The sequence below is a fragment of the Tinamus guttatus genome, unplaced genomic scaffold (assembly GCF_059628265.1).
Source record: "Tinamus guttatus ecotype Peru unplaced genomic scaffold, ASM5962826v1 Tinamus_guttatus_pri_ptg000716l, whole genome shotgun sequence".
In the NCBI taxonomy this organism is placed as follows: Eukaryota; Metazoa; Chordata; class Aves; order Tinamiformes; family Tinamidae; genus Tinamus; species Tinamus guttatus.
The window spans coordinates 393277-409099 of record NW_028289250.1 but is presented as its reverse complement, the minus strand read 5'-3'; the positions used below and the strand labels follow the sequence as shown (position 1 = coordinate 409099).

Sequence of the window (15823 nt, the reverse complement as noted above, 5' to 3'; positions counted from 1 at the left end):
TGCTATATATGACCTTCAAATTAACCAGACAGTATGCGGGTCCCATGATATCTCTCATCTTTCATAGACTAACACAGGCAGCATATAATCCAGCAGATTTCAGTATTACTGGTAACTGCTTTAAAATTCTTTTCCTGTTTCACGGCCTAAATTGCACCACAAGGGGGAGACTTTCTTTCTTAGACGAACAGAAACAAAAATTGGAACATTTCTGCAGGGCAGAAGCACAGCAGAAAGCACAGCTTCTTTCACTCACGCTACTACCACTCTCGCAGTCTGAATTACTATTTAATTTTGGCTATCGTCTGGAACCAAAACATTCATAAGAAATTTCAAAGGCGCAAGTGACCCTTGCAAATTACTTGAATGCGAAGAAACAGGTGACTCGTACCCGCCAGGCAGCAGGCAGAGAGACTGCTGCTCTGCTCTTGCAATGCTGCTACTTGCTCCGTGCAAGAGGAGGAAAAGTGAGAGCTCTGGGCCAATAACCCCTTCATTTCCCTCCCACATCACACGCAGAAATAACCTGGCTCCCAAGAGACAGCCTGTTTGCCATGTACACAGTGGCTGGGAAAAGTCATTTGGTATCAGATAAGGTTCTCTAGTACAGCAGAGCAGCCTGCAGGGCAAATGGCTATTAGATCCCAGAGAAATGTTAGGTGTGTACCATTTTCTCAGAAAGAAAGGGTAAATTAAACACATAAGGCTTTCATTACTTAAGATGCGCCAAAGTGCATGCTTGGGTTTCTGATCTTGCCTGTGCACTGTACTAACACATAGATGAAAGACAACATAAACAAACAACTTTTATAAACTAGTAAGATCGAATTAATAAAAAATAGAATTTCAATTTTTAATAACCTTTTTATATTGCAACCAAATAGTGCTCTCTGTTGGTAAACTTTTGCAATAAGGCAGTCAATTTTTTTTATGGTTTTAATTATAAAAATAAAATGGAAAATTATATCCTAGAAGTTCTGCAAATATCATATATTCAGAGAGAAGGAAATTCTTACCAGTTTCTGTCCTGAAAGGACTTCCAAAAGGGCGATCAGCATTACCCCATCTTTGATATCTTCAAACAGATCATTGACCAGCATGGGAGGATTGCGCTGAAAAGTGAGCAGACTTCAGATATAACAATCGTTCACCCACATTAAAGCCTTCCTTCCTTCCAAACAGATAGGTATAGGTTTTGGTCCCCTTTGCTATATTTTTTAACGTTTAATATCACTGAATCATTTAAACATTGTTTTGCCACCATGTTGTCCATCTGTTGAACATTTCTGACACACTAGATGCTTTCTGACACTGATGATACAAAGGAAAAGTAGAGACCAGACAGCTGGACAATTGCATGTGAGTCTACAAAATACATCCAACTTACAGATGCTGCATTACAGTCACATCTCAGTTTATCAGGCTTTTTTGCCTAGTGTTAAGAATGTCATTGCAATTCCACTCTTTCAGTTTGAAAAAAATGAAATATATGAAGGAAAAATGCTTTAAGCAGTAGTGTGGCTTCCTGAGCAACAGTGCTACTTTCTCACAGCTGACAGTTGTTTTACTAAATTGCCATATTTTCCCTCCTCTTTTTTTTAACTCCAGGCCTTTCAGTCTTCCAATACTAAGCAGTATATCAGTTTCTACTTAAAACAAATTGTTTAACATATGTCCTAACACTCACAACCACAACAATGATAATAATGAAAACAATTGCATAAATGGATGATACTTCAGGAATTCTGAATAACAAGGTCACATCATTAAACTCTGTTTTCTTAAATGTATGCTAGCATATTGAATTATATTATCAGCTGGTCAGTATTTCAACAACCACAAACATTTCTGTTAGCAAAAGAAAGCCAAGTGTGAAATTTGTCAGCTGAAATGAATGAAAAAATACATCTTGCAACTTCCACAATGTGTTAAAATATCTGTTTATTCACAAACTGCTAATGTTCATATCTGCTTATTGACAAATGACAATCGTTGCTGCTCTTGAAAAAGTAAAAGTGCTATAACAAAGCAGAATAAAGGAAAACTCCCATAAGGCTACTAGTTTCCAAAATCAAAACACTCTGCCTTCATTGGTCAGTTAGGATTAACTAATATTTCAACAAAAAAAAACTTTGGTATAATGTGGAAAAAAATAACTACTTTGCCAAAAGACTTTATAGGAAATTAAAGAGTCTCTAAAAACCACAGTAAGAAAACAGCACATTTTCTTGTGTATATAAAATATAGCGGTATTACAACTAATTACTAGGATATATTTACTCAGTTCTTTTTACATACCTCACACTGCAATCCATAATGGACTGCATTCATTTACAACATAACACCAAAGAAACCAGCAGAGCAACAGGTCACTGCTGATTAATTTGTCCCAGTCTTGCTTTACAGGCAGTTGACATTTTTTTTCTCACCTTCTGTGTTATCACTCCCTGTTTGAAGCTTTCAAAACCTTTGTTTTATCAGTATTTATTGCATGATAAATTGGCAAAAAAATATTTACCAAAAGATATGATGATTATAGCAGCTACCATTATATTCCAACTTGTGCTGAAGGCCTGGCAAATCTCACCTCCTCCTCATCTAGATAGATGTGCCAGCAGTGAGGATAGTCTGTTGAAGTTAGCTCTTCCATAATGAAAAGAGACATCCTTACCAGAAACAATTAAGAAACAGTTGGATGGGAGGGTAAGTGAAATTTATGGCCATCCCTATATAACATTGGTCTCCAAAATATCTCCGCCACTTTGAGCACAGCTCATTTCCAGCTTGGATGTCCCTGCTCTTCAATTAGGTTCCAGGCCATAACAAAAGACATAGCATCCACATGCAAACAAAGTCTGTGGAGCACCTCTGTTTTCCACAGTGTACAACACTAGACATCCAACCTCTGATCATCCTTGTCAAGCCCTTGCTCTGAACACCCTTTTGAAGACCTGTTGCTCTTCACTGACAGTAGTTAAGCAAACTTGGAGACTTGCATCCTACCCTCTTACTCATGTAAGGCAGTGAAAATATTCCTGAAGACATCATCCAAGTAAATTAATTTCCATAGTACTATCCTTTCTAAACAAACCAGATGCTGAACATACAACTTGTGTAACTCAGAAAATTAGGGGAAGCATGAAAAAGTTTAGAAGTATGGAAAAGATGAGAAGCAGCAAAGAAACCACAAAATCATTTATATCAAAGTTAATAAGACTGACTTCTGAGAAGTGAGAAAACCACAACGATTCTCCATAAATCAGCAGGCTCAAATTTACTATCTGTTGCTGCAAGGTATGTGTAATTGCTTACAATTACTGCTACTAGGTGCCTTATTACCAGTAAAGCAGGGAACAGAAGGCAGACACAACAGTCTTGCCACTAGGTCTCCTATATAAGAATCCTCTTGTTTTGGAAATCCACTAATTTTTCAGAGCACTTCATCAGCTGAAGTGATTTTGCATAACACACACGTCATGCATTTCACTACCCTGAACATGTTAACATGTAATTTCAAGAAGATAATGACTACATTCCATTTCATAAATCATATTTTTTTTCTACCCTGGCTATATAGTGTAAATTTTCCCATGAATTACCCTATTGCTATGACTCCATTTTTTCTCTGAAGTATGGAATGAGTCATCTTTTTAAATGGCAATCAGGGTATTCTTTTACATAAATATCACACAAATATAAGCCTTATTTCCCATGACAACACATATGCATGTATATAGACTTACTGACAGTAAGAAGCTCGTATGCATCTATTCAATGTATATGAACCATTGTACAGGATGACTTATACCACATGCTTTTTCTTCCAGGCAAATCCTCTACTGAGAATAACAAAGACCAAGTCTTCTGTTGAAATGGATAAATAAATACTCGTTGGCTGCATATGTTAAAGGATATTAAAAAGCAAATATATACATTGTTTACTTATTAGCCTCCAGGTAATGAAAGGTTTTCTTAAAGGAAAACAAACAAAATCCCACTGTATTCCATTATAACCTATTGAATAGTATTCTATATTCCCAAGAATAAATGGGACTTAGCACCTATTCACCCAATGGCCATGGCACTGTCAACATACCATCCATAAGTTGGTAAAATGAGGAAGAGAAAAACAACTTACAACTCTGTAGTCTTGAAAATATTGAACCTACTCTAGATTTTGGCTTTCTGCTCATAACTATATGGCTCTAGTTGATGCCATCAACTCTCATGACCCTAACAGACTGTATTTCGAATGCTGCAAAGCCTGTGCCATCTTTAAGGTAGGAAAAAGAATCTTTAAAAGGCATGTGAAGTAATCTTTTAAAATAACATCAAAGGAAAGCTGTCATTTATCAGGTGCTTGAACAAAATTATTTGAGGAAACTCAGATTATGCTCTGATAAGCAAAGAGACATTAAATCTAAAACTTATCAGGTGTCCTCCAAGATTTCATATGCTTATTGTTTTGCTTCAAGTTTTGATTTTAATTTATGCATTCCGACAACACTTAGATCCTATTCTCCAAAAAAGCAAAATAGCAAAAAATTATACTAATGACATTCTCTATACCTTATTTAATGTAGTCAACATTTATATCTGCACTATATGCAATCTCACAGTGGTTACTTTATACGACATTTAGCAACGGTCATATCATAAGACCAGAGGCACGCTCCGTACAAGCAAATTCATAAGCTCTGTAGGAGGAATTTGAATTAATTGGGAATGAATTTTAAAAGTTGGTGAATCAGATTTTTCTTATTAAATATTTATTTACATAGCTGCATTTAGACTTGGTCACAAATTTTTGAATTAATGAGGAAATGTTTTGCTTAAATTGGTTGCTCTGTCAAACTGATCCCTATTGCTGCAGTGCACAGGAAATAACCTGAGCAATTTAAAGATCTTCGGTATATATGAGAAGTATTCAACTAAAAACTCTCTGAAAATAAAGAGATTTATAATATACGTATAAATCTACAATTTCTCCAACACAGGAAATTAATGATAGGAAACATTGTAAAAATCAGCCATCAAATATGGAACCAGCAAGTATTTGCTTGGTTTGACTGTTGTATTCCAATGCTTCTTCATGTTCACTTCTCATTTGGAGCTTCTTTGCAACAGGAATCTCTTCTTTACACCCTGTACTTAACTTTAGCAGTAAATAAACGGTACTGTACAGACAATAGTATCAGTATTGTAAGGGCAGCAATGCATTGGAAACTACATTTACTACATTAATTTTCAAACAATATTTACACGCCTGCTAAAAGTTGTGTAAAAAGGGATCCACATGCACACACAAGGAGAAATAAAGTTCACCCTAGTCCTAGGAGTGAGCCAGTGCTCTAGGGACTTAAAGCAGAAGAGCCAGGATTCCTATTAATTTCCCCATTCATGTGCATGCTTTCATTGCAAGGAAAAATCTTTCCTTGGGGTGAGAGTACTTCATGTGCATTCCATTTGCTCTGACCTAGTCATTTCCCGACCATGTGGGTAGTTCTTGGTAATATGATGATAGGTGTTGCAACCCTGAGCACACTGACAGTTCCCGACTGTGCCGACGAGCCTCACGTGGGAGCCGCAATCACGCATGGCGCCCAAGGCTCGGGAGCAGCACCTGAGCGCGGCCGTCAGCAGCGCCCGAGCTCTGCTGCGGGGGCACCTGCCTCCGGCCCCGTCTCCTGCGTGGGCTTTGCACCCCTGCTGTGTAGCCTTATCTCCAGCCCTGTCTCTGGCACAGCCTCCTAAATGGCTCCTAAATGGAGCTCTTGGTTGGATCCCAGAGCCATTTTATAAGTGCAGGGGATGGATACTTGATACTTTCTTTCATTCTCAAGTGTTCATACCCATATTATTTATATCAATGTTACAGTTCAGAAAGTCAAAGAAGTTCTGTAATCTCCTTGATGTACTTAAAATAGCTGTTGGATTCGTTTCTGTTTCAGTTTGAGTATGAGTTTCCACAAGAAAAATATTCTCTTTGATTTTAAAGGCTTCCTGTGAAGAATCTGTTTTACTGACAAAAAAATCTTTTACTTACAAACTCCAATGAACTACTCCATCCAGATTTATATTCCCAAATTATTAATTATTTTCAAAAGAATTACTTCTCTTTCCAAAAAGGTGTAATAAGCAACAAAACAGTATCATGAAATCATCTAGTATGAAAACAATATGTCTGACTTACAAATATGTAGGCCTACAATTAAAGTTTAAGCATAAGACAACTTCTCTTATCAGCCTCTTAATCTGACTCTCCCACAGACGAAAAATAGGAAAAAACAAACATAATGTCCAGCTTCCTCGGGACATTTTTTCACCTAAGTTAACAAACACGATTTGTTATGAATTCCCTTTCTACTTTGGCATCTGCATTCAAAGAAGCAGGGAGGGGATAAAGAGTTACAGCATCAAGTCAGCAACTGAGATTTACAGAGCAACCACAGAATTCCAAAATCTTTGAAACAAGCAATGGTAAATTCATGTAGTAATGTTTGCCATGCTATACTGAGAACAAGATTTTTGGTCAAGGACAAAAGGCCGGTTTAGGTTGTTACCTAAATGACAATACATTTAAATTATTTAAAATGGCAACAATCAAACTTTCTTCTTAAAAAGAAAAAAGAAAAGAAAAAGAAACTTCAAATCTTTACAACAGCAGCCAAGAAAATGAGACCAATTTAAAGTGAAATCATTATTAACTTTGAAGTTGATAAATATTGAGTCAAATTTAAAAATAGCTATTCTGGATTACATTCTAAAATAATTCTGGATTACTTTCTGGATTGCATTCTAAATCACCAACTGGCATACATACTCAAAGAAAAAGGAAAGGTCTATGAATTTAAAATAAGTGATTGTAGATTCATCTATAATTACATGGGTAACACTTCTATAGGTCTTGCAACTCCACTTTAATCACAGTGTAACATCCCTGACTTTAACAGGCACAGGCCCAAATGAAGGACGGGTTTTAGTGCCCCAAACACTTTAGCTCACAGAGAAATTGATCCAGGACTCATTTATTCTGATGTCTAAAAAGAAATAATTTTATACTCTAAGGAAAACATTGAGGATAAGAAATGAGGTTCTCTGGTATAAACTGGCACAGCTTATGTCCCAGGGTTTCTGACAGTTGCCTGTTATCACTGACCACAAGAGGACACAGACTTGCAAGAGAGCTACCTTACATCTATTGATTGAGAAAGCAGTCATGGTATCCGCAGGTACTTACTTGTTTTCGATAAACTATACAAACATTCTAGAAAGCTGAACATTATGAAACAAAATAAGAGAAAAAATCTTATTATAACTTTACAACTTCCAAAACACAACATATTCTCCGTTTACAAGCATTTCTATTTCTACCCATGAGTCAGACAATTACTGAGATAACAAATTTTATCCAAAGCTTCAATGATGACTAAAGAGAAGCTATCAACAACAGCCAGAAAAATCCAAGATACCAGCATTAACATTATTCAAAATGTTTCTGGACACACTTGTTTTCAGAAGTACCTACTTACTTAGGGGATTGGTATTGCAACTATTTTTCCTTTCTTTTTGAATAACAATTTAGACTTTGCTATTTTCTAATATTAACATAGAAAGTAATTACTTACTAAGTGATTTAACTAAAGATACCAGTTCAGTTATTAGGTATAGTTGAATTTGTTGTACCACGTCCTAATAGATGTTCTCTATTCTATACCACTAGTCTGAGATCCTCAGCTGTTAGGACAACAATTATAGAAACTTGGTGTCATAGCAAATCAATTTTAAACACAAACACTTTTTAGTAGGTTTATTCATATTTAGCAATTCCTTTAGTTATTTATTGTATGTCAAATAACAAAAAGTTTCTGTAGCAGCTTTATGTCATATATCCTCTAGTCAACACTTAAAGGTAGGTATTTCCAATTCCAATACATCATACATTTCTTAACAGCTTTTTTCTGTTCTGTGACATGTTATGCAATACTTAAATAGTTTGTAATTAATAAAGATACTAGGAGGTCTGAAATATATTTCCTACATGGCAGAACAAAACAAATTTTTTCTCCAACTTCTTAGGTTTACTTTTTTCCCCTCTAATTCACATGCAAAAATCATTACCTAAGAAAAGCAATTGATATTTATTTTAAGAATAAATTTATTTATATTTCTATGATTACAGGTCAGTAATCAGGAAAATTTACTATTTATAGGCTGAAAGTATTCTTTACACAACTTAACTCTAATTAGAAATACTGTAGTTTACACTGTAAGGCATCTAAATAAACAAGAAAAAAAAAGTCAGCCAGGTTTTGGATCAAACCTTCCAAGAATGACACTATTTCAGAATTAGGATACATATATCAGGACAGAAACAAGACAATTCAGAAGAAAATTGAGTTACTAAAGAAGGTATCTAAAATATAGATTATTTTTAGTCTCAGAATTTTTATACAGGATCAACCATACATGTCCATTTAGCAACAATATATAACTCAAAATATTCCTCAAATTCATCTGCACTAGTATCTAAAATCACTGCTCTTTTTAACTTTCAACAAACGGTCCATGAATAAAGCTCTAACAAGAAATAGTCCTGAGAATGTGTACAGTACAAATACTGAGGGTCACACAGTAGGTCTATAGTAGCCGAAAGTAAACACAAGCTCTAATCTCTGCCAAAGCTTGGAACACTATTTCAGGTAACTTTGACATCCTCAAAGGTAAAAGAAATATTTGACAAATATTGAAAGCTTTGGTGCAAAGCCATTGAAAAAAAAAGTCAGAATTACCTTGAAATCTTAATTCTTTCTAGCCTTTATCTCTCCTGGGTGCTAAATGATGCAGGCAGACAGAACTAATCAGGCAGTAGCTAAAAGTCTGTTTCCTCAATATGAGAGTCTTACGGCCATAACATCATAACATGGGGTAATCTGCAAGGCTGACACCTCCCCTCCTATAGCCTCACTTAGTTTATCCAGGTCTTGGCAATTCTTTTTCTTTGCTAGCAGTGCAAGACCAGCACTTTACTATGTTCATCATCAGTTGCAATTTTGATAGGTGCTCCACATTGTTATAGGATATGCAGGTGAGGGTATAGGGACGACGATTCTATCTAAAACAATTCTTGTTATACCAAGAATTTCTCCTTAGCACATTTCAAATGTCTACCAATATTTTACATAACAAAAATGACAACAATCTTTATGAGAATCAAGTATTCTAAATATAAAATTTCTAGGCTGAAGTGTGGAACATGAGTGCAAGGGCAATCCAGCGCATGTCACAGCCCCTGTGTTTTCTACAGTTGCTATGAACTCAAAATATGCATCCACACTGTTCAAAGATATGGCAAAGATTTAAAAACTTTAAAAAACTGTAAGTTCTAAGTGTTTAAATTTTCAAGTGGCACGAGTCACTCCTCTTTTGAGTGCCTTGTCTATAAACTAAAATTGAGTTGCCATCGTGACATCTTCTGCTTCCAAGGAAAATATCAGTTGATCATTATTAGTCCATTAGAATTTTACACTTTCTTATATACACACACACATAAACAAAATATACATATGTATGTAAATTGATCATTGTAAGATATTACTGAACAATAAGCAATGATGCAATGCAGGAAAGGCAGTAATACCAAATAGTGAATTCTTTTGCCCTTGACACATTTTTGTATCCCACTTCTGTCAAGAACTTAAGCAAGTATTGACTATCTTTACATCTCACTTGAAGTAAATGGAACATATGGAGAGTGTTAAAGTTTTCTGTTGCCCTTTCCACACATTTCAAAAATAATGGGGAGAGAAATCTCATTCCCTGTTAGAATCTACAGTCAGGAAGTCCTAAAGATAGACTGATTCTAGCAGCTGAATTTTATCATGCCAATGAAGTTCATTTCACAGTAAATTCCTCATTTGCATTCCTCAGTAACATAAATAAAAATTGCCTCTCTACCATAATTTCTCATTAGATAAAAACAGAGGATATAACTTAATATGAGTTTCCTAGTTTTTTTTTTAATTATTTTTAAGTGCATTATTAGTCAATTGCTTCTACAGAGGGTGGAAATTGTCAGTTGTCGGTTAGTCCTTCCTCAGCTTTTTGATGATGATTTAAAAAAAAGTCTTTCAAACAGCACCTCCCATGTTTAAATATGTTTAAAGGACTAATTGATAAGCACAGGAAAAGCCGTACTGTGTGAAAACTATGGTAAATGCCAAATTAAATCTCACTACCTGTGTCATCAGCAAAAGCTGTTGCCACTTGTAATTCAGTGCTTTCAAACTTGCTTGCAAATCTCCAACCTTATTCTACTAAAACCAAAACAGAGTTTTTAGGTTGCAGTTAGCAGTAAACATATCTTCATGATATAGCCTGAGATGCATCAGACAAGGAATGTGGCACTGGACTTGAGAAACACTTTGTATATGTTTGTAGTCGGACCAGGATGCTTCCAAACTACACAACACCCAAAGTTTTATTCAAGTATGCCATATGTAGTAATATTTCTGCTAGTATTTCTGCTGTTTAGAAAGTAGTTGCAGCTCTCTCCTCTAACTTGAATAGCAGCTACTGTGCTTCCTTTCTGACTATAGTTTTGTCCAAAGAACCTGAGCATCTGGCTGCAGCCACCTGCACTGCTGCCACTGCCTAAACCGCTATCATACTGAAATAGATCTCAACTCCACAGTGTATAAATCATGGGGGTCAAGATTATGCCATTCTGCTCAGTAATATCTGTCATCTTCTACACTCTATGGCCTGCATTGATACAGAGAATAAGGATTAATTTAAAAACGATATTTTCAAAGATGTATTTTACCTTAGCCAGATGAGTGTTGATCCATTTTGTGAAAGTCCTCTTCTGCACTGACTCTTGCTCATCTGAAAAAAAGAAAGGAAAACAGTTTGCTTAGACACCACTGTACACTGTTTGAAGTACTCGATGGAAGAAAAATATTCTGTGCTGACAACAAATGCACGCTGCATTTGTCAGAAGCGTCACTATATTTTCTTGAGATAACTCTATTAATTTTGCCTGTAACTACCAATGACAAGAACTTTACATTCTTTTATTAATGCTCTGACACTTGCCTGTTTGAACAGGTTCACAGCACAGACCAAGTCTTAATGAATGACTGAAATGTAATTCACCATTCTAAATCTGAATTCCAAAAATAATTTGATTTCTATGTCCATATATCCATATTGCAGCACTGAAGAAGGCAGCCAGCTCTACTCGGAATTTCAGCATACCATTTATAGACTTTGTAAAACTACCCATAGCATCTATACCTGAAAGTGTTTAGCAAGCCAAATTAAAGATGTAAAAAGGCATGACAACCCTCGTTGAAAGCAGCTCTGCCGGGGAGGAGCGACAAGCTAGTTCAGACACTTTCCACACTGCTACTTACTACCTCCCTTAGAGTCCCATCTTGAAGTCCTTGTCGGAATTTATAGCAAATTTTAACCATTCTCAGATAGTCCCTCAGGAACTGCTGCCAGATGCATATGCAAAAACAGCTCCTGAACTCGCTCCCGCCTCCAGCAGGAGCCAGGGTCACGGCAACAAGGGGAAGGGAATCAGCACCATAACCAGTCCCCGGGCTCCTCTCCCTTCCCTGCAACAAACGGGTTTTGACACGTGCTGTAATTTTACACCAGTGGCACTCAAATATTTACATTGGGGATTTTCTTTCTGAAAAGAAAAGGAAATAGCTATTTCACTGAAAAGCTAACCATGTTATGACAATCATCAGTTCTGAATGAGACCATTGCTTCCCCCTACAGAAAATCTAAATAAATAATGAAACATTGCTAAATAAATTATTTCTTCTTTGAAAAAACACGTGTGCCACAGACTACAGCTAGAAAATCTAATTTTAGTTCCTGCCTCTGCCTCTGGCTTGTGTGGTACTGAATAGTGATTTGATCTCCTTCACATCTGTAAAATTAAAAAGGGAATATTCTTTAATCCCTTTTAAAGCTCTAGAAAAGATAACTAATAAGTTATGCATACTATGCAATCTCCCAGATTTGTACTCCTATAATGCTTCTCCACAGTAAGAGTACATGTTATTTTAAGTAGGACAGCAATGGCTGTCCCTGACCACAATGTGACCTCCCTAACTGTGTGCACTGTGTCTCAGGGCTTTTATATTTTAATTAGTCAGAACACATATTTTGAATGATTAGTCACATATACAATGACAACAATATAGTAAAATATACTATATAACCTACAGTACGAGATGGTACAAGACGAGATTTACTAGAGGAAAATAAGATACATATATTCCCTAGCTTTTATCGCTAGCTTTGTATACATTCTAAGAAAATTTTTATTTTTTTAATTTGTAGAGCAGCCTATCCTGTATCATTTTTAGAACACTCATTACAATTTTGGAATCTACTTGTTGCACTTATACTTAAGCATTGCTTAGAATACTGCATCGCACCTTATTCAGTAATAACCGTTTGGGGCACAGCGTGGGAGTGTCTAAGCGATAATTTTATCTGCCCTGACTTGGAATCACAGGGCTTGTAGTTTGGTCCTCCCCACTATCCCCTCTGAAATATGCCTACTTACAAATGAAGAAGTTTTGATCTTTGATTCAAAAAACTAAAAGTCTTGCTGACATACAAAAACATGCAAAGATATCCGAGAGGATAACATAAAAAAAAAAAAAAAAAAAAAAAAAAAAGCTGAATTTCTACATTCTGGAAAATAAAGTTCTTTCTGTATAATTTCTAACCTGTATACACAGGGTGTTCCATATGTGATATATAGCTTGTCAGAGCAGAACTGACATCTACTATTACTTATACAGGTGGCCCAGTTCATTTCAGTGGAATTAGCTGTACTTTTGAACTATATCCTATGGATATGGTAACGGAGAGAAAGGCAGCCCATACAATCCATCCAATTCTGACTCCATTCACGCCTCAAACTCAAATTTTCCCAGAAACAAACAGTTATAACAATAGCTTACAAAAAGACTACTGAGTCTTCAGAATATAAATGCTTGATCAATGAAATGAGCCAAAATGATAGTTGCCTTTAATCCCTCATCTGCTTTGTCTGCACTTCCCCAATTTGAATTTGATCCCACACATTTATGAACTTGAATTCTGATGGCAACTGGAAATCAGGTAAAACTCCTGGCTTCCAGTTGTTTACCAGCAGCAGACATACTCCATTCCAGTCATAGCAGTAAACAGCAGAAATAGCCTATTTCAAGGCAATATATGAATAATACATTCTTCACAATCTCTGCAGTAACTCTTAATAGTAAAGTTTCTCCTTTTTAGCATTTAGTCTATATTATGTTTAAAAATAACAGAAGTAACCAACTAAAACAACCTATATTTGAATAAAATTAAACAGTGGATTGATTTTACAAATCCCATGACAAAAATACTTTCTACAAATTTCCCTGACGTAAATACTCTGTGGAAGAGATGCTTGTTTACAGTCACAAGACGCATGTGTCACACAGCTCTTCGTGCTCACCCTGCTTGCAAAGATGTCAGCGTTTGCCTTGCACCACTTACCCTGCCGGTATGGAGAGAATCTAGGAAGCAAATTCAACGATGAAACGTTTCTGCCACCAGCATCTCTGTAACAAGCCATACGCGCTGCTTCTGTGGCTCCTCCTGGCTCACGCAGCGAGTGTGCAGCTTGTATTTAGAATACAGCTACAAGCAATATTTTTAAGAGCAATCTGATCACTTGCTGCGCTGCGAATACTGGCCTCTCGCACCAATCCCTCCACTGGTTCCTAGTAGAGAATTCACATGGAGCCAGACCTTAAAAACAGCTTGCTTTATTCTTACAGGGATGCAACAGCCAGGAGAAGCCAGCTGTGTTTGAAGTAGCAGTTCTGCTGGTCTCACTGCCATCCTCCTCCTCGACTGTTTTCCTGAGCAAAGATTTTATTATCCAAGTCACAGCCAATCCGCTGACGGAAACCTCTGATGTCAAGAGCCTGAATAATTCATCCAGGGATGGGGACAACCCAAATACACTACTGATATCCTCGGGCAGCAAGATGTGTGGCTGCAAAAAGCAGTGCAGTGTTCTCACCACTCCTTTTTCATAATATACTGCTCAGCAAGCATAAAAATGGCTGAAAGGTATAGCCCTTTGCTAAATTGTCATACATAAAAAAGAAAGTAGCTGTTAAAAATGGCCACTTGGCTTCATCATAGCATACTTACTGTTTAGAAAGGGATGTCCTTCAGTTTTGTAATGGAAGCACTGAACGTGAAGGGGAAAAAAAAAGCATGGTACTCAGCTTTTAATAATATATTTAAATTGTTTTATAAGAAAGATGAAAAATAAGTAAGGAGACATAGAATTTTTTGAGTGTAGGTAAAATAGCCTGAAACATATTGATATTTCTGAAAATATAGAGCACTTTCTACTTCATTAAACCAGAGCATCAGTGCATTTGAACAGACTTTGCCTTGCTCTGGTGAAATGAACAGTGTTATGAAAAAGTAAATGTGGGATTTGTGTGTTGTCCACCTGCAGGGGCCAGAAGGGTTGCATACTATTGAGATGAGAACAAAATATATTTTTAATATATTATAGGTAATGCAGCACTATAAAGAGAGGTCAAAATCAATCTTAATTTTATGCAAAAGAAAATGACTGACAAAAACATATTGTGTATGAAAGAAACATGGCAACAAGGCTTGGCTAAAATGCAATCAAATGTTTTGCTTTAAATGGCTGACAGTATCGCCAGAGTTTTGCAAATCTTTTTTTCTACTAAAGCACTGGTAACTGATTTTTCAGGTTGAGTAAGAAAAAGGGCAAACAGAATGGGATGCATTTACTTAAAGTCAACTAGAAATAATATTTTAAGAGATGAACAAAACCAACCATGAATCTTGGGACAGTTACGACCGTGTTAATGAAATAGTCATCATGCATGCATATTATAATATATATAGTCATGCATAGCATGTATGAGGGAGGGGGAGTAGTGGCACGCTTTCTCACAGTGCTGTCTTAGAGACAGAGCTTCCTGAGCATCCTGGTCTCTGCCTGTCGCCCATGGCCCAGCCTCTCCCCGGTTGCAGCTCCAGGGACAGGACGTGCTGCAAGGTGTCACGTGGAGGACTCTCACGCACAGACACACACACACACACACACACGACACAGCCCAGTTTGCACACGTGGGCCTGGCTATCAGTCTATTGACTGACTCTAGACGACTTAATATTTGGGAGATTTTTTGCGTCTTTAGTGCAACTCAACTCAAGTTGTTCACATCTCCTCATTTTTGACATATTATCCTTTTATGTTTTGTTCGCTTTTGCTAATTCTGCCCTGAAATCTCCAACCAGCTTCCAATTTTTATTTTCAGCTCCTTGGAGCCTTTCGGAATACTGTTAAAATAACCTGAAACTATGGATAAGGAGGAGTGGAGAAGCATGCCAAACCACCTACAGTCTTTCAAGATGTTGCTTGGGAACACGTCACAGCACAGAAAGTGGTGAACAGCACCCTGCAGGGAGACGTGGTTTGGTCAGCAGTCTGAGATGAATTCCCTAAAGCTTTAAGAAAGACATTTTATATTACAATTTCCATCTTCATTACAGACCTTTTTTACTTAAAAATAGCTGTAGAAAAACTTGCAAAGTCTAAGCAATAATATGAATGCTTCAGTCATGAAAAGAAGCAATGTTTTAAACTACCTGCATATAACCAGTTGCCTCCATAACAGATGGGTTACTCTATTGAGGAGTACTGTATAAAGGAAAAGCAGGAAGACTGAATTGCTTACGTTTGTAGTTAATGTATTTACAG

General features: G+C 36.6%; 1 protein-coding gene across 1 annotated transcript in view; it reads right to left on the bottom strand.

Annotated features, from left to right (window-relative positions):
• Positions 1 to 13644, bottom strand: part of SYNE1 (spectrin repeat containing nuclear envelope protein 1) — a 230181-nt gene extending 216537 nt beyond the window's left edge. The window contains exons 1-3 of the mRNA XM_088537041.1: positions 13558 to 13644; positions 10826 to 10887; positions 1017 to 1112 (exon numbers count right to left, since the gene is read on the bottom strand). Coding sequence (XP_088393167.1) covers positions 1017 to 1112; positions 10826 to 10887; positions 13558 to 13636 — 237 coding nt within the window. The 5' untranslated portion in view covers positions 13637 to 13644. The remainder of the gene's footprint in view (positions 1 to 1016; positions 1113 to 10825; positions 10888 to 13557) is intronic.
• Between the last annotated feature and the right edge of the window lie 2179 nt (positions 13645 to 15823).